General features: G+C 47.8%; 1 protein-coding gene across 1 annotated transcript in view; it reads right to left on the reverse strand.

Annotated features, from left to right (window-relative positions):
• Window positions 1-3473: 3473 nt before the first annotated feature.
• The window catches only part of LOC141249716 (sarcolipin-like), a 34673-nt gene continuing 12645 nt past the window's right edge, over window positions 3474-25501 (reverse strand). The window contains exon 2 of the mRNA XM_073669774.1: window positions 3474-4042. Within this exon, the coding sequence (XP_073525875.1) occupies window positions 3871-3966 (96 nt within the window). The 5' untranslated portion in view covers window positions 3967-4042 and the 3' untranslated portion in view covers window positions 3474-3870. The remainder of the gene's footprint in view (window positions 4043-25501) is intronic.

Here is a 25501-nt window from a genome sequence, read left to right on the forward strand (position 1 = left end):
TAACCTCTCTCCTCCGTACATCTCTGAACTAATCTCCCGATATTTCCCCTCACGTAATCTCCTGTCCTCCCAAGACCATCTCCTCTCCTCCACACTTATTCGTTCCTCACCCAATCGCCTCCAAGACTTCTCCCGAATATCCCCCATCCTCTGGAATTCTGTGCCCCAACACGTCCGACTATCCACCACACTCGGATCCTTCAGATGGAACATGAAAACCCATCTCTTCAAGAAAGCTTACAGCCTGCCATGACCCCACTGCCTCCTCACCGACACCGGAGCTGCGCCTCACCAATCCTCGGAGCTGCTGCAGCCCCCCATCTACAGTCTCCTTCCCCATCATCAAGTAGATTGTAAGCCCACAAGGGCAGGGTCCTCTTCCCTCTGTACCAGTCTATCATTGTTTATTTGTTACTGTAAGTGATATCTGTATTTTATATGTAACCCCTTCTCATGTACAGCGCCATGGAATCAATGGTGCTATATAAATAAATAATAATAATAGCTTCCTGACTCACAATTATCTATAGCTTTCTTTCTAAAGGCCTCAGAGTGCCCTTCCATGTAATCATGGCTATAGCAGGAGTTTGTATGTTCTCCCCGTGTTTGTGTGGGTTTCCTCCGGGTTCTCCGGTTTCCTCCCACACTCCAAGGAATGTAGATTGTGAGCCCCAATGGGGACAGTGATAATGTCTGTAAGGCGCTGTGGAATTAATGGCGCTGTATAAGTGAGCAAAATAAATAAAAATAAATAAATAGCACGCATTTTAAAGTGTCTCCAAGATCCCTTCATTGGGGTCATGCAGACGGTATACCTTGTGCAGAGAACCTGTACTGCAATAGTAAGGAGCTGCTTTGCTCCTTAGTTTGGAGTAATCTGGCTTCCATACAGCATGACTCCATTGGACTCAATTTGTACAGATAACTACTCCTGAAGAAGCCTAGTTGGGGAATATCTGCTATGCAGTGTGCCATGAATATTGTTTTGTTAGAATCATATCTAATAAGACATAAATAAAAAACTTTATGAACTTAAAAATTAATTCTCTTGCTGCAGAAGATTTTGTTCCAGAAATTGAAAATCGGTTCCATGCATCTGAATGAGGTTGTTTCAGGTGAACTGTCAGTAACCCAAAAAGTTCCATGTAACACAAAAAAAATTTTTTTTTTAATTTTGCTTTTTTGTTCCGGCGATATTAGCAATCAAAGTATTTAGCATCTAATGAACTTTTTTGTAAGTACACGTGGGTGTTATTAGACAGTTTTCACGGGGGGCGTGTATTTTTCTCCCTGTTTGATGCTGACCAATCATAAGCAAGCAGCAAAAGCCAAAGGAAAGAACACGCCCCCTCCACAGCCTGGAGCGGATGTCTCAGTATGTGTGATATGTATGGAAGACAGCCCTGTTCTCATGCATAATTAGAAAGTACAGATGACTAACACATTACTGATAAGGTCCCTGATGGGGAGTGGCAGCACAGCTGAGTTTAGCTGTGTCACATTACAAACCTTTCTATCAGCTCTCCTCCTCCTCTAGTACTGTCATCTTTGGTGTACTGCCCCTCCACCACACTGCCATTCCAGAGAGTGCTACTTGTAATAGCTCTGCAGCGAGATCAGAGCACACTGTCATTTCATCTCACACAGTCCAGAACAGAGATGTTATCACAGTCCTGATCTCACTGCAGAGCGAGTACAAGTTGCTAGAGCATAGCAGACATCAGTGTAATTACTGACACACTCAGAAATTATGAGAGCTGGTAGAAGGGTTTGTAATATAACACAGCTAAACTCAGCTGTGCTGCCCCTCTCCTCATATTGACTGATGCAGGAGGTTAGACCAGGAGATCAGGGATGTCTGATATTCATCTCAAACACTGAAAAAACAGCTCAAAGGTATGGTGGGGTGTGTTCTTTTTTCCTGAGTTTTGCTGCCTGTTTTTTTATCGGTCAGACTCATACAGTTGTACTTTTAAAAAAAAGTTAACTCATTAGGTGCTAAATACTATGTTTATATTGGATGAAGTGGAGTGAACTCGCATCAGAATTGTGGAATATCATGTGTCATGCTTTGGCATCTGAAGTATCTGGAAGCCTCCTGATGAACCTCTGAGAGGAGAGGAAACAAGTAGAGGCAAAACGGCATATGAAATGATAATCAAAGATAAGTAACAGTGTGCTACATATGGCGATATATCCTATGCATATAGTTTGTAGGCCTGATTATGACTTCCATTATGACTTCTATATTTTAATATATTTGATTAAGGGCATGACCTAATATTAGTTCAGAGATTAAGAATTTAATTAGTTGGGACAGTCTGCTATGGTTATGTATTTCCTATGGTTATGTAGAGGATTTGAAATGAAGTATATTTGACCTCTTTTAGTCTTACCCGTGTGTCAGTAATATTCCTGGTATAGGTTAGGGTCTTCCAGGGTGAGTGAAGGTGAGTTTACGTTGAGTGGGGACGTCATTTCATTATCCCTAGGGTGCTTACCTCCGCAGAAGGTAGGGAAGGAATACAGTGCAATAATAGGGATAGTGTCTCCTTGGTGTTTAGGATATCTATTGAGTTTTAAAGGGAAATTTTGGTGAGACATAAATACTATGATTACTAATATCTCCACCACAATGGATAGGCAAAATGTAAAATGAAAATGTTTTAGTCCGCTCTACAGCCAACACTATATATGTCCCCGCACATATAGTGCTGATAGAATACTGATAAAAAGATCTCATCCACACAAAAAGTATATAGCAAATTATAAGACATGAGAACCAATATAGTTCCTGAACAGATTAGACTGGCATGTGAACCAAAGGCAATTTATCTTCTTGTGGGTATTGTGGGACCGTGTTTTTCTACACCTTCTTCTAGGCCATGATTAAGACTCGTTGTCAAAACACGTAGGTATTTTTCTTTGCACAGCTGCACTTTGCCTGTAACACCATGTGGAGCAATATTTTATATGGCTAATTAAAAGCTAGGTTTTATTTTTATCTACATGCCATCTTCACTGGATCATTTGATATTGTTTTCGTGTTTTTCTACAGGTTTATTATGAAAGAGCAGATATTCTATAAAGAGGTTGTCTAATCTTTTTAAATGTGTAAAATGTCATAGTTCTCATGAGTAAAGAGGTTTTTAATTTTAACCTAGGTCTCGGCTCTGAAGTTGTCCAGCATCAGTGTCCCTACACCCCTCTGATGATGCAGAGGACAAGCTGCCTTTGATTGCAGCATTAAAGAGCACACATTTCGGGCCAGTGACTCAACCATGCCGCTGGACAGAACTGTCAATCATTAGCAAACCACTCCTCTCCAAGCAGAAAGCCAGGAGGCTGGGGAATGGTGCGCTCCAGAAGAATGAAAATGGGATAAACCTTATTAAATAATTTCTCCACTTTGAAAAGGCACAAATAGTTTGATGAACACACAAATCTGTTTTTTTGTTTCAACTTTTATTTTATTCAGCTAAAAACTTGTTGTGTCCAGGTGTCAGTTGATTTGTTATCATCTTAGCTCAAGGCGAAGACAGCATTATATTGTAGGTATTGATGGTGGTGCCTGCGCCATATAGTTGATCTTCACAAGCATTCGACATCTTCAAGATCAGTGGCTGACTGTAGTATGGCTAAGATTTTCTTTTGTGTTTTGGAAAAGCAACAAGTTCTGGGTGTAGACAAATAACTTTCTTTGGTTCCTATGAATTATTACAGCTAAACTCCGAATGAGAGCATGGATGTTATGTACAAAGTGCCATGGACGTATTCACGGAGCCCCTTCAGTGCCGAGACAACATCTCCATCACTGAAGGGGCTGAAAACATTGACTTAGATATTTCTGAGGAGCATCATACAGTCCTTTTATTCTAGGTAAGACTTGACCAGAAGCCACATCAACATCACGGTGATCAACACGATCATGAAGTTAAGGAAGAGCTCTTGTGTGGATCGTTCCATCTTCAAGTACTAAGTGAGGATTTGTGTACCTCTGAGAAGTCAGGAAATACCACCAAGATCTTCACCAAAGTTCAGTCTAATAAGGAAAAAGTAAAGAGAATAAAAGAAAATTTATAGATGACTTATTAATAGAGGTAAGTGAATAAATTTGCCAGACTCTGGTCCAGCAGTCACGTCAGTATTCTATGGCCACTGTACGGTAGCCCTGAAAAACCCCCCTTACCTGCATGTTTGGCTCCACTTTTGATTAGTTGGTCTGGTGTAAAATAGTGTGTGCATCACTCCGCAATGGTGACATCACACAAAGTCTGCTAAACTAAAAGGGCGCTGGGGATGACACAAGGGCAACAAATCAAAAGAGGAACCAGGAATGCCGGCGGCAGGTAGGAGGTGGTTCAGAGGGATGCCATCCAGTGGCCACAGAATACTAACCTGACTGCTAGACTAGAGTCCTGCTAATTCATTTGCTATCTATACTAATTAAAGGGAATCTGTCTGTAGGATCAACCCTCCTAAGTCGTCTATATGGACATGTAGGTCATATAAAGCTGAATAAAATGATACCTTGACATTTGCGATCCAATTTCCAGAGAAATCTACATTTTTCTTAATATGTGAATATAATATGATATATGAGCTGTTAAGCTCTATTGGTCGGGCATAGATCTCTCTGAGAATCTGCCTCCAGATCTTCTTTTAAATTAAAAGGAGCATTACAAGTGTAAATCATGTAATGACTGACAGTCTGCTCTCATGATCAGCATGTCTCACACTGGTAACGCTCCCTTTTATTTAAAATAAGCTGACGATGCAGATTCCTAAGGAGATCTATGTCCGGCCCATAGATCTTAACAGCTAATTTACATATTAAGAATAAACGTGATGAAAAGGCATCGGATCGCAGAAATCAAGGTATAATTTTATTCAACTTTCTATGACCTATGTGCCCATATACACATCTTAGGAGGGTTGATCCTACTGACAGATTCCCTTTAAAAATGGTGATCACTAACATAGCCTAAAAAACAAACAGCCCTACATCATGTAACCCATTGGGAAGATGATGGATGTAATACAGATCTGCCATCAATCCAGAAAGTATTGAAGGATAAAGAAGGATCATTATTTAAGTACTTTATGGACTGAAGACTGACAGCGCCCACAAGTCCTGCACTTTTTTTTCCTTTAGTGGTTTATTCTGAATCATTTACATAAAACCTGTTTACATGTAACAAAGTCAAACTGTGGTCCTTTGGGCTAACCAAAGAAAATTTTGCATCTATCTCCCAGAACAGAACATATGCACATTACATTTTTATGGAAATATTGAGGAGAGCCATAGGATCAAATACTTAATTAACTTCAAGACATAGGATAATGAGAGAAAAGACCCATAAAGTGTATTATTTCACCTTACATAAGCTTGTTTAGATCAAAAGATGGCTGCTATTTCTTGTTTCATCACACCATGCTCTGCTCTGGGAGGAAGCTGTATTCTATAGAAGGACTAACCAACCACAGAGCAACACATCGCTTGGAGACACCCACCCTGATGACCTCATGAACCAACCCACCCTGATGACCTCATGGATCATGCCCGCTGATGACCTCATGGACCAAGCCACCCTGATGACCTCATGGACCAACCCATCCCGATGACATCATGGATCTGTCCATGGACTTGCCCATTGCCCAATCCATTAACCAATCAATACATCTGGTTACTACCATTCTGGGGCTAACCGAGCCCCTTTACAGAGTTTATATAAATTTATGTTGGAGTTGAATAAAGGACACTTGGAGCTGTGCCATAGCTGATCAAGGAGAGTTTACATCCGACTGTGTGTGTGTCTGATGTTATTCTTTCTTGCATGCACTTGATCATATTTATTAGGCCAGGAGCAGGCAACTAGTGAACATATCAAACTGTTCACCCTAACAGAAATATAAGATTTAGACCATTGCTTCTTTTAAAAGGAACCTTCATAATAATAAGCAGAGTAATTGGTGCCAAAGTCACTTCCAAATTGGGTTGTCTTCCGCTGGACCTTTGGAGCCCTGCTGGATCTACTGTCAATTTTTTAGATTTCTTGTTTTTTTCTTATATTATCATGAAATAATAAATTTTTCTAGTGTAACCCGTTATAGTATCATGTAGTTGTTAGTTTGTATTTGTCTTCCTAAGGACATCAATAGATCACAATCTGCCAAGGATCTGCTCTGATGCCAAGTCTCCCTAATGTAATAGGCTGGCAATTACAAGGAGTTCTGCCACTGTGTGTTACATCCAGGGTCTAATAGACTTAGTCCTCGCTTATTACTCATACTTTTGAAAATAAGTATGAGTGTTAAGCTTCCTATTTGTCATCACCGTTCGGTAACTAATAAAAGGTGTCAGCTTCAGAGCTATTAAGGTCTGCCTATTTTTTTTCAAAGAACAGTGCCTCTTTTTGTTCATGGCTTTGTCTTGCATTACAGCTTGGATACATTCAAGTAAATGGGGCATCGATGAATTACAAAATAATGACAAGGGTGGTGGTTGTGTATGATAAAAAAAATCCCCTTTCATCTAATCTCCAAAAGCTCATGAAACACCATGAAAAGCATTCTGCTTTATACAAACGATTCGATTTATAAGTAGCCCCTTAATGTTTGAAGGCCAGTACAGACCGTGATGTACAGTTCGACTGCAGGTCCCCGACCTGAAATCATCAGCTTCATGGGCATTAATAAGACTGTTGAAATTGGATCAAGAGACCCTGGCTGGTCTTGACAATGTGGCTGTACATGGACCTTGAAAGTTGGAAGTGTATAACTAGACCTAAAGGAGTTGTCCTAAAAAAACCATGCATCACTTTTCCCCAGGATAAGTGATTAATTATGATTATGATTTCTGAAGGACCCATCACGAGGGCCCCTACTAGCGTGAGACATGTAATGACTGACAGTCTGCTCTCCTGTCTACATGTCTCACACTGGTAATGCTCCTTTCATTTAAAATAATCTCTGGAGGCAGATTCTCTATGTCCAGCCCATAGATCTTAACAGCTCATTTACATATTAAGAAAATTTGAATTTCTCTAGAATAAAACATCGGATCACAGATATCAAGGTATCATTTTTTTCAACTTTCTATGACCTACATGCCCATATAGACGGTTGAGCCTACTGACAAGCGACCGTTAATATCAGAGGTGTTTGTGACGTGCCCCCTGGGCCATGTTGTTAGGGATACCCGGAGCCGGATCAGATGGGGGTTGTAGTCTCCGAGTGGCTGTGACCCGGTCCGTGCCCAGGGTGTCAAACTCAGTGTGCGGCAGTCCTTGCAGATGTTCCTAGTGTCGACTACGCCACCCGTTGAGTTGCGGTCAAAAGGCCGCCGCTGCAGGATGGTCCGCTGAGGCTGGTGGTGTGTGTGCAGCTGTGGTAGTATAACCCCCAACGGGAGGGGTATAGCCTCAGGGGGTCAGATGTGGAGGATGGTGGTTGTGAAGGTGCAGCAAGGAGACTCAGAGGCATAAAATGCAGTTTCAGGGTTTTTACTCACTGGTGTTGCTCGGGTCACTCTGTACAGCAGTGACCACCCAAGCCGTGCTGCGTCCACCAGGTGCGGGACTCGGTCAACTCCCAGGCAATTCTGGAGCGTGGTCCTGAGCTCCTTTCTGACTCTCCCCTCCTCTGGCCGTTCCCACCAGGGATCCACTTATGTCCGGCTCCCTCGGGTCTCTTGTTGGTCAAGCCTCCTCTGGGCTCCCTGACCCTATGCTCGGTGTGCCTTTCTAGTGGATTTGGTGAGGGTCGTGGCAGATCCTGCCCACAACCTCCGGTTCCTGGTTAAGGTTCGTTTTGGCCTCTGCCAGCTTGGGATCCGGTACCCTTTTGCCGACCCTTCACCCTTTTGTCCTTATTCTGGGATCTTGGGGTCCCCTCTCGTACTGCGCCTCTGGGTCCCTCTTCCTTCTTCTCTCCTGGAGTTACTGCTGACTCACTGACTGACTGACTCTGTCCTAAGATGGTGCCCACCTTATATACTCCCTCTATGTGTGAGCTCAGGTGACCAGCACCCAATGAGCTCCTATCTTTACCCAGACTACTCCCCCTATCTGCCCCTACACTACTGGGATGTTCCACCCCCCTCCCACTCCAGCCAGGGACAGACGCTGTCGTACCTGCACATAAACTGGTGGGAGTACCGTCGTTCTGTCCCCCGGAAATGGGATGTATGTAGTGCATGCAGCCTACTAGCTCAGTTCCACACTCCATCCTTACCCGGGAGTGGAATACCACACCTCTGGCTTGAGGTGTAATACCCCTGTAGCAGCCGAGTCCTCAGGGTGCTACATTCCCCCCTGGTAAATCACAGCACGTCCTCGGGTTGTAAAAGAATAAAATATCCAAAAACATACAAAATTTTTTCAAAACATCATAAACATATAAAACATTATATATATCATAAAACTTTTCATATAAAACATTCTTGTTCCTCCGGCCACGGTGCAACTTGTGACCGGGTAAAGTGCAACAGTCTCTTGTAGTAATAACAACAGTTTCCTATAAAACCGGTAGGGGGCACTTTAAGAAGCGCAACTATATACAAGGGGAATATGGCCGCTCTCAGTCCTCGGCCGGTGGGGAAAAGGAATGGCTGTTCATAGTCCTCAGCCTGTGGGGAGATGGGACACACTGTAACAGTTCACTGGTCCCAACGGGGGCTATATTTTAACTAGCAACAGTTATTGTACCCACACGGGTAACTATTTACATTTTCTATTTACAGTTCATCAGTGGCGGCGTCCTCTTGCTCCTTCCTCCGTGTACCCTTCAGACCCGTCCGGGTCCTCTTGCTCCTCCTGACACCTCAGCTCTTTCTCTGTCAGTCGGTGTACATGAAGGGCATAGGGTCCTTTGGCACATTGGTGCCGGGTGAAGGTGACCTCATCACCCAGGTAAAGGTCACGACCTCTGTGTCCCTCCGGTAGGTGGGACTCGACATCTCTTCTGGTCACGAAGACGTCGCCGGGGGTGTGATGATCTCTGATGAAGCCCCAACCGTGCTGCAGTTGGAATTTGATTACAGTCCCGGTGGCACGGGGACCGTGGGCTGCACGGGGGTTCCTTCGGGTCCGGCTCTTCTGCTCTGCACTCTTCACTTGCAGCCGCTCCTCGCGGACCCGTCTCTCTCTCCGTTCTCGCTCAAAGACTTCCAACTGCTGGCGGCAGCACTCCGCACGCTCAGCTGCGGCCGCCCGGGTCTCCTGAGTGAACCCGATGAGGTCTCCTCCTGCGGGGTCCCACTCAAACTGCGCCTCCTCTTAAGAGAGCGGAGTCATCTTGACGGGCGCCGGAACCGGGATTAGGGGCTCATCCAGGGGTCTTTCTTTCCGGAGTCGGGGATGGTGGTACTCCGGTGGCCACGCAAAGGGCTGCCCATCCGGGCAAGTGTGCTGGGCAAACAAGTCCTCACCCAGGTGCGGCACAGTGGACGTTGAGGGCGCGGTGGTGGCAGCGACGCTCGGGATCACTAGGCCTTGCGACCAGGCTTGGGGTACCCTGAAGGTAAAGGGCACCGTGAAGACGGCGGCGCCCGGGGGCACTCGGCCTTGCGACCAGGCCGGTGGCGTCTCCTGCTTGGCCGCGCTCAGGGTTGAGGCGCGTGACGTCACAGGGGGCGTGGTCGCGGCTCCTGCTTGGGGCCTAGTCTGGAGCAGTAGCGGTGCGGCAACGGGCACGATCAGTGGGACTTCGGGCTCTGCGACGGGGAGCGGGGGTAGGCTTACGGTGGCTGGGCTTGGGGTAGTGACGTCCCCTTTACTTGCCTCCGTCTCTTCAGCTCCCTCTGCGGCGTCGTCTCCGGCCTCCGTCCCTTCTGCATCCTCTTCAGGGGCAGGCGTGCTCCTCGTTGCGGGTGGTGTGCTCCGCTGGCGGGCTCCAGCCTGCTGGGCCATCTCTCTGCTCCACTCCATCAGCGTTTCTCGCTGCACCTGGGCCATCCTCCGTGCGAGGCCCTCCAGCGCGGTCTGTGCACGCTCCCGGTCTCGGGGGAGCTGTGCCAGGATCTCCACCAGGTCTTGTGGAGTGGTAGCTTGCAACAGGCTCCTGACCACAGGGTCGGTGCTGCCTGACTCTCCCTCCATCTCCGGGTACGGCTTCTCCAGACTCCTCCAAGCTGCTCCCATCTTCTCTCTTTTGTTCTGTCTCCGCCCCCATTGAGGGCGGTCCTGGGGCAACTTGGTGATTGACAGCTCCAGGGGCAGTTCTCTCACACTGATGGACATCGCTAGCATCGCAGCCTCTGCTGGTGGGGGCGGTCTTCGTTTTTGGCGCCATTCTTGGTCCTGGCCCACGATGGGAGGTCGTCTCTTACCACCCTCTGGCACGCCCATAATGGCGTCCGCTCTGCCAGGGCGGGAAATCCTCTCAGATGGCGGGAACCGCCTCCCAATGGCGGGAAACCCTGTGGATGGCGGGAAAAGACTGCAGATGGCGGGCAAACGGCGGGAAACGATCCGAGATGGCGTCCGATGGCGGGGACCCTCCGGAATTGGCGGGAGACTTCTTTTTGAGGTAAATGTGAACTTTTCTTCAGGCACGCAGTACCTGGTGGTTGCGGGCACGTTATCCTGCCGACTACGCCAATGTTGACGCGCCCCCTGGGCCATGTTGTTAGGGATACCCGGAGCCAGATCAGATGGGGGTTGTAGTCTCCGAGTAGCTGTGACCCGGTCCGTGCCCAGGGTGTCAAACTCAGTGTGCGGCAGTCCTTGCAGATGTTCCTAGTGTCGACTACGCCACCCGTTGAGTTGCGGTCAAAAGGCCGCCGCTGCAGGATGGTCCGCTGAGGCTGGTGGTGTGTGTGCAGCTGTGGTAGTATAACCCCCAACGGGAGGGGTATAGCCTCAGGGGGTCAGATGTGGAGGATGGTGGTTGTGAAGGTGCAGCAAGGAGACTCAGAGGCATAAAATGCAGTTTCAGGGTTTTTACTCACTGGTGTTGCTCGGGTCACTCTGTACAGCAGTGACCACCCAAGCCGTGCTGCGTCCACCAGGTGCGGGACTCGGTCAACTCCCAGGCAATTCTGGAGCGTGGTCCTGAGCTCCTTTCTGACTCTCCCCTCCTCTGGCCGTTCCCACCAGGGATCCACTTATGTCCGGCTCCCTCGGGTCTCTTGTTGGTCAAGCCTCCTCTGGGCTCCCTGACCCTATGCTCGGTGTGCCTTTCTAGTGGATTTGGTGAGGGTCGTGGCAGATCCTGCCCACAACCTCCGGTTCCTGGTTAAGGTTCGTTTTGGCCTCTGCCAGCTTGGGATCCGGTACCCTTTTGCCGACCCTTCACCCTTTTGTCCTTATTCTGGGATCTTGGGGTCCCCTCTCGTACTGCGCCTCTGGGTCCCTCTTCCTTCTTCTCTCCTGGAGTTACTGCTGACTCACTGACTGACTGACTCTGTCCTAAGATGGTGCCCACCTTATATACTCCCTCTATGTGTGAGCTCAGGTGACCAGCACCCAATGAGCTCCTATCTTTACCCAGACTACTCCCCCTATCTGCCCCTACACTACTGGGATGTTCCACCCCCCTCCCACTCCAGCCAGGGACAGACGCTGTCGTACCTGCACATAAACTGGTGGGAGTACCGTCGTTCTGTCCCCCGGAAATGGGATGTATGTAGTGCATGCAGCCTACTAGCTCAGTTCCACACTCCATCCTTACCCGGGAGTGGAATACCACACCTCTGGCTTGAGGTGTAATACCCCTGTAGCAGCCGAGTCCTCAGGGTGCTACATTTGGACTCCTCAGTACTCGGCCCCCCCGCTCTGTAACTTTACATGGTCTTTACTTTGTGGTTGAGTTGCTGCAGTTCCTTCACTTCCTAATAACAGGTTGTGGTGGAATATTGAGGTGGGAAGAAATGTCATGATCTGACTTGTTACATCGGTGGCGCCTACTACAGAACCGCGCTCGCATTAACAAATGTTTCGAAAGGCCGACTGCATGTTGAGGGGCTGGATTTTATGTACCTCTGGTAATGGTTGGCACTGCATTAATTAAGGAAAGTGCCACTACCTGCTGTGCCCCTCATTTTCATGTTCCAACCATTTGGTTTTCTCCAAATTTTTTGCTCCTTGTTCCCTCTCCCATACCTTGATGTTGACATTGGATACGTGTCACATTTACTCTATCATTGTAAAAGAAAATTAGGGGCCTTCCTTGTTATTACTATTTAAAAAAAAAATAATTAAAACTGTGACTGACCTTCACGCATCAAGTTGAGTGAGTTGTCTTTGTTTTAAATAGTATTGGTGGAGATTTGGCGCACTTGGGCTATGTTTCTTTTGGTTCTCAGTGGTCCAAATGGGGATGTTCTCCATCACCAAAGGAAAGTGGTTAAAAAGTAGCCATTAGGCAAATAGGATTAAAAAAAATTCAGAATGTGCACATGTTAAAAAAAACATAATGCTTACGCATTTCGAATAGAAGGATAGGACTAATGTTTTTTCTACCCAAAATGTGTAATAAGCATTATGTTTTTTTTTTATATGTGCAAATTCTCCCAATTTTTTGATTCCATATGATTAAAGGATAATTTTTAACCACTTTCCTTTGGTACTGGAGAACATCCCATTCTGGACCTTTGAGAGCTATTTGACCTGGAAACCAGACCAGTGCATACTCCGTGCACCACACCCAGAACACAGATTGCTACTCTTGAAGTCTCCTGGGATACTGTGAAGACCCGGGGTCTTCTGTGGGAATCATACCACTCAGACAACACAGGGTGAGGGTAAAACAATGTGGCAATACTTTATTGAACCACCAAACGGACAATAAACACATACAACAGTCCCAGCTAATACCCAAGATGGTGCAAAACTACACAGTCTCACCCTTCTGCTGGCCCGCCTGGGATAGAACAACTGTGACTTTGGGACTTCCAGGGCCAACTACCTCAACCAGTTGTCCCCCGCTTTTGGCAGGCACTCATAGAGAGGAGGTAGTGTCAAGCTTAGGAAACTGACAGTCCATCAAGGTACAAGGCCAGGAGACCTGAGGGTCCCACCCTGGCCTCTCTGAGAGTTTCCATGGGACCAGATGACCGGCTGGTCCCAATTTGGCTTCTACGAATGTCTCCATGGGTTCTAAGCGACCGGAGGGTCCCACCTGGCAACACAAAACAACATATCCATGGGGCCAGGTGACTTCATCATCTCAACCTGGTCTCCCCAAATGTATCCATGGGTTTTCTGATGGTCAATGGAGCAAATCCGTATCCTTCCAGTCAGGGCCGTATATCCTTAGGCTGCAATCATGTAGAATCCAAATTTGTGTCTCTTTGGATAAAGCCATGCTACCAAGCTGATGGTCTGAAGAGAGTCTGATCTTTTATTCTCCTTGTAAAGTCTGCCTGCTACAGAGGCATATGTCCCTTAAACATAGTTACAATTGTCCTTTGAAGTACACATCAACAGATCAAGGATTAGGGAGGGTATTATTCCACAGGGCCCAGGTCTCATTGTTTGTGCATTTAATCAATTTACATAGTTGGTATAGAAGGGGGTACTCTTTAAATCAACATGTAGCTGGCTTTAGTACAATATGCAATTATCATAGTAACAAACATCATTGTTTCACCTGGAGTCACTGTTCTTTACCAGCCAAAGAAACGCACATACATTCACAAGTCAACACAAAGATAATAGTGTATTTCTCTTGGTTTAACAAATCTAAACATCTGGCTGATTAAGATAAGAAGCTGTTGAGTAACAGATACTTATCTCTAACACATATGTCGTGAGCTGAATTGACACTTTTTCTTTTTTTTATGTTTCCGTTGGGTCTCTGTAGCCGGATTGAAAAATCTTAATTTTATTCAGTCACTTATATGCGTGTCCCAAAACATTTGACCATATGGTGCATGAGCTCAGAATGCAGAATTCTATGATATTTTTCTTTTTAACTGCTACAGCGAGTCCCAATTGGCTGTTAATTCCTAATTTTTGATCACTAGCATATTACACATTGTATAACGTATAGTGTTACAACAGCTGATTCTTTGCTGCCCCGGGTCACACATGTTATCTGATATAAATCTCCGCGACCTCCTGCATTAGCCGTAAGCTTAAAAGATGATTCCTTATAAGCCTTGGACATAGAGGAGTCGTGGAGGGTGTGAGCCTGCAGCGCTCTATATAGAAACGACAGAAGAAACATGACAGCACTCAGATAAGCATTTACACCATGCGCTATAAACACAGACTGTATCCTTAATACCTTACTAATATCCACAGCTTTATTTAGAGAAACGTGAGGACTCCACATTTATTATAAAAGCAGCTACCGCACAAAAGAACTGATTGTCACTGCGTTTGGTTCATTGACCTTGGAGAGGTATCCAAGCCACGTAAAAAGTTGTGGAGATGTGTTTAAAGCGGAAATAAGCTATTAAATTGAATTAATTACTAATATCCTATGTTTATTAAAGCTGTCTTTGTGTCCAAACTTAAATGGTTGTCCACTTTTAGGAAAAATTTATTTTTTACTTAAATCCATATTATTTGTTTTACTTAAAGGGGTTTACCAGCCGTGCTGCGTCCACCAGGTGCGGGACTCGGTCAACTCCCAGGCAATTCTGGAGCGTGGTCCTGAGCTCCTTTCTGACTCTCCCCTCCTCTGGCCGTTCCCACCAGGGATCCACTTATGTCCGGCTCCCTCGGGTCTCTTGTTGGTCAAGCCTCCTCTGGGCTCCCTGACCCTATGCTCGGTGTGCCTTTCTAGTGGATTTGGTGAGGGTCGTGGCAGATCCTGCCCACAACCTCCGGTTCCTGGTTAAGGTTCGTTTTGGCCTCTGCCAGCTTGGGATCCGGTACCCTTTTGCCGACCCTTCACCCTTTTGTCCTTATTCTGGGATCTTGGGGTCCCCTCTCGTACTGCGCCTCTGGGTCCCTCTTCCTTCTTCTCTCCTGGAGTTACTGCTGACTCACTGACTGACTGACTCTGTCCTAAGATGGTGCCCACCTTATATACTCCCTCTATGTGTGAGCTCAGGTGACCAGCACCCAATGAGCTCCTATCTTTACCCAGACTACTCCCCCTATCTGCCCCTACACTACTGGGATGTTCCACCCCCCTCCCACTCCAGCCAGGGACAGACGCTGTCGTACCTGCACATAAACTGGTGGGAGTACCGTCGTTCTGTCCCCCGGAAATGGGATGTATGTAGTGCATGCAGCCTACTAGCTCAGTTCCACACTCCATCCTTACCCGGGAGTGGAATACCACACCTCTGGCTTGAGGTGTAATACCCCTGTAGCAGCCGAGTCCTCAGGGTGCTACATTCCCCCCTGGTAAATCACAGCACGTCCTCGGGTTGTAAAAGAATAAAATATCCAAAAACATACAAAATTTTTTCAAAACATCATAAACATATAAAACATTATATATATCATAAAACTTTTCATATAAAACATTCTTGTTCCTCCGGCCACGGTGCAACTTGTGACCGGGTAAAGTGCAACAGTCTCTTGTAGTAATAACAACAGTTTCCTATAAAACCGGTAGGGGGCACTTTAAGAAGCGCAACTATATACAAGGGGAATATGGCCGCTCTCAGTCCTCGGCCGGTGGGGAAAAGGAATGGCTGTTCATAGTCCTCAGCCTGTGGGGAGATGGGACACACTGTAACAGTTCACTGGTCCCAACGGGGGCTATATTTTAACTAGCAACAGTTATTGTACCCACACGGGTAACTATTTACATTTTCTATTTACAGTTCATCAGTGGCGGCGTCCTCTTGCTCCTTCCTCCGTGTACCCTTCAGACCCGTCCGGGTCCTCTTGCTCCTCCTGACACCTCAGCTCTTTCTCTGTCAGTCGGTGTACATGAAGGGCATAGGGTCCTTTGGCACATTGGTGCCGGGTGAAGGTGACCTCATCACCCAGGTAAAGGTCACGACCTCTGTGTCCCTCCGGTAGGTGGGACTCGACATCTCTTCTGGTCACGAAGACGTCGCCGGGGGTGTGATGATCTCTGATGAAGCCCCAACCGTGCTGCAGTTGGAATTTGATTACAGTCCCGGTGGCACGGGGACCGTGGGCTGCACGGGGGTTCCTTCGGGTCCGGCTCTTCTGCTCTGCACTCTTCACTTGCAGCCGCTCCTCGCGGACCCGTCTCTCTCTCCGTTCTCGCTCAAAGACTTCCAACTGCTGGCGGCAGCACTCCGCACGCTCAGCTGCGGCCGCCCGGGTCTCCTGAGTGAACCCGATGAGGTCTCCTCCTGCGGGGTCCCACTCAAACTGCGCCTCCTCTTAAGAGAGCGGAGTCATCTTGACGGGCGCCGGAACCGGGATTAGGGGCTCATCCAGGGGTCTTTCTTTCCGGAGTCGGGGATGGTGGTACTCCGGTGGCCACGCAAAGGGCTGCCCATCCGGGCAAGTGTGCTGGGCAAACAAGTCCTCACCCAGGTGCGGCACAGTGGACGTTGAGGGCGCGGTGGTGGCAGCGACGCTCGGGATCACTAGGCCTTGCGACCAGGCTTGGGGTACCCTGAAGGTAAAGGGCACCGTGAAGACGGCGGCGCCCGGGGGCACTCGGCCTTGCGACCAGGCCGGTGGCGTCTCCTGCTTGGCCGCGCTCAGGGTTGAGGCGCGTGACGTCACAGGGGGCGTGGTCGCGGCTCCTGCTTGGGGCCTAGTCTGGAGCAGTAGCGGTGCGGCAACGGGCACGATCAGTGGGACTTCGGGCTCTGCGACGGGGAGCGGGGGTAGGCTTACGGTGGCTGGGCTTGGGGTAGTGACGTCCCCTTTACTTGCCTCCGTCTCTTCAGCTCCCTCTGCGGCGTCGTCTCCGGCCTCCGTCCCTTCTGCATCCTCTTCAGGGGCAGGCGTGCTCCTCGTTGCGGGTGGTGTGCTCCGCTGGCGGGCTCCAGCCTGCTGGGCCATCTCTCTGCTCCACTCCATCAGCGTTTCTCGCTGCACCTGGGCCATCCTCCGTGCGAGGCCCTCCAGCGCGGTCTGTGCACGCTCCCGGTCTCGGGGGAGCTGTGCCAGGATCTCCACCAGGTCTTGTGGAGTGGTAGCTTGCAACAGGCTCCTGACCACAGGGTCGGTGCTGCCTGACTCTCCCTCCATCTCCGGGTACGGCTTCTCCAGACTCCTCCAAGCTGCTCCCATCTTCTCTCTTTTGTTCTGTCTCCGCCCCCATTGAGGGCGGTCCTGGGGCAACTTGGTGATTGACAGCTCCAGGGGCAGTTCTCTCACACTGATGGACATCGCTAGCATCGCAGCCTCTGCTGGTGGGGGCGGTCTTCGTTTTTGGCGCCATTCTTGGTCCTGGCCCACGATGGGAGGTCGTCTCTTACCACCCTCTGGCACGCCCATAATGGCGTCCGCTCTGCCAGGGCGGGAAATCCTCTCAGATGGCGGGAACCGCCTCCCAATGGCGGGAAACCCTGTGGATGGCGGGAAAAGACTGCAGATGGCGGGCAAACGGCGGGAAACGATCCGAGATGGCGTCCGATGGCGGGGACCCTCCGGAATTGGCGGGAGACTTCTTTTTGAGGTAAATGTGAACTTTTCTTCAGGCACGCAGTACCTGGTGGTTGCGGGCACGTTATCCTGCCGACTACGCCAATGTTGACGCGCCCCCTGGGCCATGTTGTTAGGGATACCCGGAGCCAGATCAGATGGGGGTTGTAGTCTCCGAGTAGCTGTGACCCGGTCCGTGCCCAGGGTGTCAAACTCAGTGTGCGGCAGTCCTTGCAGATGTTCCTAGTGTCGACTACGCCACCCGTTGAGTTGCGGTCAAAAGGCCGCCGCTGCAGGATGGTCCGCTGAGGCTGGTGGTGTGTGTGCAGCTGTGGTAGTATAACCCCCAACGGGAGGGGTATAGCCTCAGGGGGTCAGATGTGGAGGATGGTGGTTGTGAAGGTGCAGCAAGGAGACTCAGAGGCATAAAATGCAGTTTCAGGGTTTTTACTCACTGGTGTTGCTCGGGTCACTCTGTACAGCAGTGACCACCCAAGCCGTGCTGCGTCCACCAGGTGCGGGACTCGGTCAACTCCCAGGCAATTCTGGAGCGTGGTCCTGAGCTCCTTTCTGACTCTCCCCTCCTCTGGCCGTTCCCACCAGGGATCCACTTATGTCCGGCTCCCTCGGGTCTCTTGTTGGTCAAGCCTCCTCTGGGCTCCCTGACCCTATGCTCGGTGTGCCTTTCTAGTGGATTTGGTGAGGGTCGTGGCAGATCCTGCCCACAACCTCCGGTTCCTGGTTAAGGTTCGTTTTGGCCTCTGCCAGCTTGGGATCCGGTACCCTTTTGCCGACCCTTCACCCTTTTGTCCTTATTCTGGGATCTTGGGGTCCCCTCTCGTACTGCGCCTCTGGGTCCCTCTTCCTTCTTCTCTCCTGGAGTTACTGCTGACTCACTGACTGACTGACTCTGTCCTAAGATGGTGCCCACCTTATATACTCCCTCTATGTGTGAGCTCAGGTGACCAGCACCCAATGAGCTCCTATCTTTACCCAGACTACTCCCCCTATCTGCCCCTACACTACTGGGATGTTCCACCCCCCTCCCACTCCAGCCAGGGACAGACGCTGTCGTACCTGCACATAAACTGGTGGGAGTACCGTCGTTCTGTCCCCCGGAAATGGGATGTATGTAGTGCATGCAGCCTACTAGCTCAGTTCCACACTCCATCCTTACCCGGGAGTGGAATACCACACCTCTGGCTTGAGGTGTAATACCCCTGTAGCAGCCGAGTCCTCAGGGTGCTACATTTGGACTCCTCAGTACTCGGCCCCCCCGCTCTGTAACTTTACATGGTCTTTACTTTGTGGTTGAGTTGCTGCAGTTCCTTCACTTCCTAATAACAGGTTGTGGTGGAATATTGAGGTGGGAAGAAATGTCATGATCTGACTTGTTACATCGGTGGCGCCTACTACAGAACCGCGCTCGCATTAACAAATGTTTCGAAAGGCCGACTGCATGTTGAGGGGCTGGATTTTATGTACCTCTGGTAATGGTTGGCACTGCATTAATTAAGGAAAGTGCCACTACCTGCTGTGCCCCTCATTTTCATGTTCCAACCATTTGGTTTTCTCCAAATTTTTTGCTCCTTGTTCCCTCTCCCATACCTTGATGTTGACATTGGATACGTGTCACATTTACTCTATCATTGTAAAAGAAAATTAGGGGCCTTCCTTGTTATTACTATTTAAAAAAAAAATAATTAAAACTGTGACTGACCTTCACGCATCAAGTTGAGTGAGTTGTCTTTGTTTTAAATAGTATTGGTGGAGATTTGGCGCACTTGGGCTATGTTTCTTTTGGTTCTCAGTGGTCCAAATGGGGATGTTCTCCATCACCAAAGGAAAGTGGTTAAAAAGTAGCCATTAGGCAAATAGGATTAAAAAAAATTCAGAATGTGCACATGTTAAAAAAAACATAATGCTTACGCATTTCGAATAGAAGGATAGGACTAATGTTTTTTCTACCCAAAATGTGTAATAAGCATTATGTTTTTTTTTTATATGTGCAAATTCTCCCAATTTTTTGATTCCATATGATTAAAGGATAATTTTTAACCACTTTCCTTTGGTACTGGAGAACATCCCATTCTGGACCTTTGAGAGCTATTTGACCTGGAAACCAGACCAGTGCATACTCCGTGCACCACACCCAGAACACAGATTGCTACTCTTGAAGTCTCCTGGGATACTGTGAAGACCCGGGGTCTTCTGTGGGAATCATACCACTCAGACAACACAGGGTGAGGGTAAAACAATGTGGCAATACTTTATTGAACCACCAAACGGACAATAAACACATACAACAGTCCCAGCTAATACCCAAGATGGTGCAAAACTACACAGTCTCACCCTTCTGCTGGCCCGCCTGGGATAGAACAACTGTGACTTTGGGACTTCCAGGGCCAACTACCTCAACCAGTTGTCCCCCGCTTTTGGCAGGCACTCATAGAGAGGAGGTAGTGTCAAGCTTAGGAAACTGACAGTCCATCAAGGTACAAGGCCAGGAGACCTGAGGGTCCCACCCTGGCCTCTCTGAGAGTTTCCATGGGACCAGATGACCGGCTGGTCCCAATTTGGCTTCTACGAATGTCTCCATGGGTTCTAAGCGACCGGAGGGTCCCACCTGGCAACACAAAACAACATATCCATGGGGCCAGGTGACTTCATCATCTCAACCTGGTCTCCCCAAATGTATCCATGGGTTTTCTGATGGTCAATGGAGCAAATCCGTATCCTTCCAGTCAGGGCCGTATATCCTTAGGCTGGAATCATGTAGAATCCAAATTTGTGTCTCTTTGGATAAAGCCATGCTACCAAGCTGATGGTCTGAAGAGAGTCTGATCTTTTATTCTCCTTGTAAAGTCTGCCTGCTACAGAGGCATATGTCCCTTAAACATAGTTACAATTGTCCTTTGAAGTACACATCAACAGATCAAGGATTAGGGAGGGTATTATTCCACAGGGCCCAGGTCTCATTGTTTGTGCATTTAATCAATTTACATAGTTGGTATAGAAGGGGGTACTCTTTAAATCAACATGTAGCTGGCTTTAGTACAATATGCAATTATCATAGTAACAAACATCATTGTTTCACCTGGAGTCACTGTTCTTTACCAGCCAAAGAAACGCACATACATTCACAAGTCAACACAAAGATAATAGTGTATTTCTCTTGGTTTAACAAATCTAAACATCTGGCTGATTAAGATAAGAAGCTGTTGAGTAACAGATACTTATCTCTAACACATATGTCGTGAGCTGAATTGACACTTTTTCTTTTTTTTATGTTTCCGTTGGGTCTCTGTAGCCGGATTGAAAAATCTTAATTTTATTCAGTCACTTATATGCGTGTCCCAAAACATTTGACCATATGGTGCATGAGCTCAGAATGCAGAATTCTATGATATTTTTCTTTTTAACTGCTACAGCGAGTCCCAATTGGCTGTTAATTCCTAATTTTTGATCACTAGCATATTACACATTGTATAACGTATAGTGTTACAACAGCTGATTCTTTGCTGCCCCGGGTCACACATGTTATCTGATATAAATCTCCGCGACCTCCTGCATTAGCCGTAAGCTTAAAAGATGATTCCTTATAAGCCTTGGACATAGAGGAGTCGTGGAGGGTGTGAGCCTGCAGCGCTCTATATAGAAACGACAGAAGAAACATGACAGCACTCAGATAAGCATTTACACCATGCGCTATAAACACAGACTGTATCCTTAATACCTTACTAATATCCACAGCTTTATTTAGAGAAACGTGAGGACTCCACATTTATTATAAAAGCAGCTACCGCACAAAAGAACTGATTGTCACTGCGTTTGGTTCATTGACCTTGGAGAGGTATCCAAGCCACGTAAAAAGTTGTGGAGATGTGTTTAAAGCGGAAATAAGCTATTAAATTGAATTAATTACTAATATCCTATGTTTATTAAAGCTGTCTTTGTGTCCAAACTTAAATGGTTGTCCACTTTTAGGAAAAATTTATTTTTTACTTAAATCCATATTATTTGTTTTACTTAAAGGGGTTTACCAGCCTTAGAATACAAATCTGCAGTCACTCTATGTCCTCAGAGAGCGCAGACAGAGTTCGCTGGTGCCGGGAACGGGCAGTCATGTGACTGCAAGTATGCGATTTGCATACTTTCAACCACATTCCAACTAGATGTATCCGGCCACATTCCAACTAGATGTGTCCGGCCTCGCTCAATACACTTGCTTTACGCGAGGCTGCACACATCAAGTCAGCACACAACTTGCATGTATGCAAATCACATAGCTGTGGTCATGAGTCCGCTGCTCACTGTAGCGGCGCACCCCCCGCGCACCTTGTGCTCTTGAGAATTCACAAGTCTGCAGTCATATAGAGTGTCAGGGATGCACCTACAGGGACGACACCGGGGAGATCACGCAATATCTCGCCGTTGCCATCACGCTGTCAGTATTTCGTTCGGAATCGCGAGCACATGATCCAGACTACTCACTCCTTGGGCATCGGCGAGCATGCAGAAAGCGTATGGCGCCACACCTTCGAATTCCAGCTCCAGGTATATGTGTGTACGCCCCATACGGTTGCTGCCGGCTGCACGATAGCCCGATTATTAATAATATTCTCTGCCACCACCGTCCAGATTTGAAATATAATACAGGCCTGGGTGGACGCCTGCGTTTTGGTAGCGTATATGGCTTCAGGGGGAGGGGAACGATTACAGGACAAAAGAAACAGAAAAATTACATTTTATATTTAATCCAAAAGGGAGGCAGTGTTTAGGAGAAATATATACACAAGGATGTTACAAAGGAGACATTAAAATACATAAGCAGTTACATAAAGTAAACAGGATAAAAGAAGACAACTTACACTATACAGTTTGCAGGGACGAATCAGCATAGGTGGAGGAGGGGCTCCCCAGTTGATTTGAGTGTTATCGAATGCGACCGTTGCTTATAATCCTTATACCCCCCTGGCAATGAGTGAGTCTGTAATGTCCATTGGTTCTCTTATACCTAAGGGGAGATTTACCCACACACCCCTTATGGTGACATAATTTGGGCTGGTCTCCAGCCTGTACATTTTTATTAAAAATGCTAACTTCTGCAATAACTCATTGCTTGTTGATCGCAGAAGCTTGCAAATGACACCATTTTTTCCCTTATGATTTTATCTTCAGTTAGGGACCACACATAGCATAGTAGCAGTCTGCTCTTCTGGTGTTTTTGCGCTACAGCTCTATGTAGCTTTTTTCAGCGGCAGAAAAATATTCCTATCATTCCCTTGCTGATTTTACCTCCAAAAATATAGGTCCCGTTATTGTCGGACGCATATTTCGTTTCGGAGTCGGAGCGTCTGGAAATTTCTGTTAAACTCTCTTTGAAGCTTGGTAAGCATGCTTTCCCAGTTACACACAAATTATTGTAATCCTGCCACTAATTGCCCCCTGCATCTTTCAGGGACAAGATGCTCGCTTCTTAACGAAGTTATAACACTTCTTGGCTGACATTTGTTTGTGTAAGGCCTTACTCATGACTGTGTTAATTTGGGGCTTTGTGCTGAGCAAAAGGGGACAGCTTGGTACTCACAAGTGGTGAGGGGAATAAGGGAGGGGGGTGAATATCTATGTCAGGCAAACATGGAAGAACATTTTCCTGACATTAATATTTCCCTGACATAGAGTAACTGCAAATTTGTACTCTAAGGCTGGACAACCCTTTTAGATAAATATACTTGGGGCTAAAAAAAATGTTTGCAACTGGGTTTCATTAAAAATTTTGCACCATCTTTTCCTGCAAATTCAACTCCAATGTTTTCTGTAGTCGTAAATAAGCTGAGAGGAGCTCAGAAAAAGACAGATAAAAGAGTTACAAACTTTCCTGTCAGAATGAGCTCAGACTAGAAGAGCTCAAGTTCTTGGGCCCGTAGGCCAACATAACAACCTCCCAACAGTCCTTGGGCGCATAGCATGTCCTTCTCCTGCACAAAACTTTAAGCGGTCCTATTGGTCACAACCGCAGACCAATGTCCATCCGAGTCTATTTTCCAGAAAAACAATGGCTCTTAGGCCCACACAACAAAAGTTGCCCAACAGTCCACGGGCAGAGTCCAATCTCCTTCATGGATCTGCATGACCAGTTTGGAAGCCTTGACACAGCATGTCCAAGTTCCTTGTTTCATCAGTATGGAAGCCTTGACACAGCTTGTCCAAGTTCCTTGCAATCACAGGCCCGTTGGCCAACACATCAATAGCTCCAACAGTCCAGTAGCACAGTCCATACAGTCCTGACCCAGCTCAAACATCGGGTCGTCCATTTCCTCCCCTCCCACTTTTGTGAACAACAATCCCTTTAAATTGCACAATGCTGCCCTGGTGTCAGGCTCGCAGTTCCGGGGGCAGAGTTCATGGGGCATGTTCACAGTCCATAGGGACAGAAAGGGTTTGAGACCCTTAGGCAGTTCACAGTCCCTCAATCCAGCAGGGGAGTATGCAACTGAGTGTAAAACAAACTGGGAAGGGGAAAAACACAAACCTTTGGACGTCCTGGCCAACATCCGGGGGTTCCTGGCACACTTAGGGCCTCCTGCCTCCTGGAGTGCAAAACAGTTCCTGTTAGTGGCTCTTTTCCTGTGCAAGAGGCACAATTAAGCCTTTAGGGTCGACTTCTTCTCACGGTCGCCATTCTGGATGCTGCAGTAGCCTTACACCCAGGTATCTCTTGCTCCATACCACCCAACATAGGTGGTCGAGTGGGGGCCCTTGGACACGATGCTGGTTGTGGAGGTCGTGGTGCTGGACTCTGTTTCTCCACTGTTTTTCCGTTCAGTGGTTCCGGAGAGTGATGGGCTGGGTGGTGTCAGAGCCCTGGCCATAGGCTCTTCCAGTCGCAGCTGAGTGGCCATCTGGGGGCTCACCCTTCCTGGTCACGTTGTCCAGGGATCTTCCTCCTCCGGCAGGATCACAGTTACCGCAACTGCATACCATCCTCGCGGTCTGTCTTCCTTAACAAAACTGAGGCGGTCTCCCAGCCATTGTGTGTAGGGCCCATGCAGAAAGAACCTGGTGCTCACATACACCTTGTCACCAGTGACCGCCTACTGGATGAACTTGTACCCTTTTGCGGAGTCATAGTGCCGCACAACTCCCTGTATTATCTGGGGGTCAACCTCCCCGCCTCCTTGGTGCTTCAATTGGGCCAGCACCCACTTCTCTCTCTCCTTTTTTTGCACAACCGTTGCCACCCACTTAGTTTTAGAGGGGTCCAGAACTGGGGTTTGTTCTACGTACACCTGAGGCAAGGGGGTTGGGGCCGCTGGCTGGGGTGGACCTCTTTAAGGGGCTAAGGAATACAAACCATCGCCTTCAGCCGCGCTGCCCGGCGGCAGGGTTTCAGCCATTCTGACCTGACTGCTTTCATCTGGGAGTAAGGATTGGGCTCAGGGACCGGCCAGGGAACTTGGGGTCCAGTTCCTGATATTGAAGCTTCCCAGAGGGCTCAGCCAGATCTAGCAGTGATTGCAGTCTTCCTGGCCGCATCTCCTGGTCCAGCTTCCGCACTTTCTGCGGAATTCAGGGCCCACCGCATAGTGCTGCGTTATAGAATCCCTCCATGATGTCTTGTTTGTCTTCACTTCATTTCACCAACAATGGCGCCGGTCTTCTCTCCTCAGGGTGAACATCTCCAGGACCTCGTTCTTCTCTGGGTGGTGTTATTTCAGTTCACCTGCCCGTTTCCTGGCAGTCTCCGACCCTTCTCCATAGATTTGCTGCAATTGGCGTGGTTTCATTTTCTTCAGCTACGCCCATTGGGGGGCACTCACCGCTCACTACAAGAACCTTCCAGGCTGGACAGATTTTCGCATTCTTTTACTTTGTTTATGCCCACGCTTAGCGGGTATGTCTTGCCATTTTGAGCCACTCACCGCAATCTTGCAGTCGGAGTTTGGCACCATCTTTGTTTGCACTGGATCCTTCCCCGCATCTGTCAAGTTTTCTAGATGCATGGATCGATCCTG

Source organism: Phyllobates terribilis, unplaced genomic scaffold, assembly GCF_046119375.1.
Source record: "Phyllobates terribilis strain yellow unplaced genomic scaffold, ASM4611937v1 Scaffold_2__4_contigs__length_985480577, whole genome shotgun sequence".
Taxonomy (NCBI): domain Eukaryota; kingdom Metazoa; phylum Chordata; class Amphibia; order Anura; family Dendrobatidae; genus Phyllobates; species Phyllobates terribilis.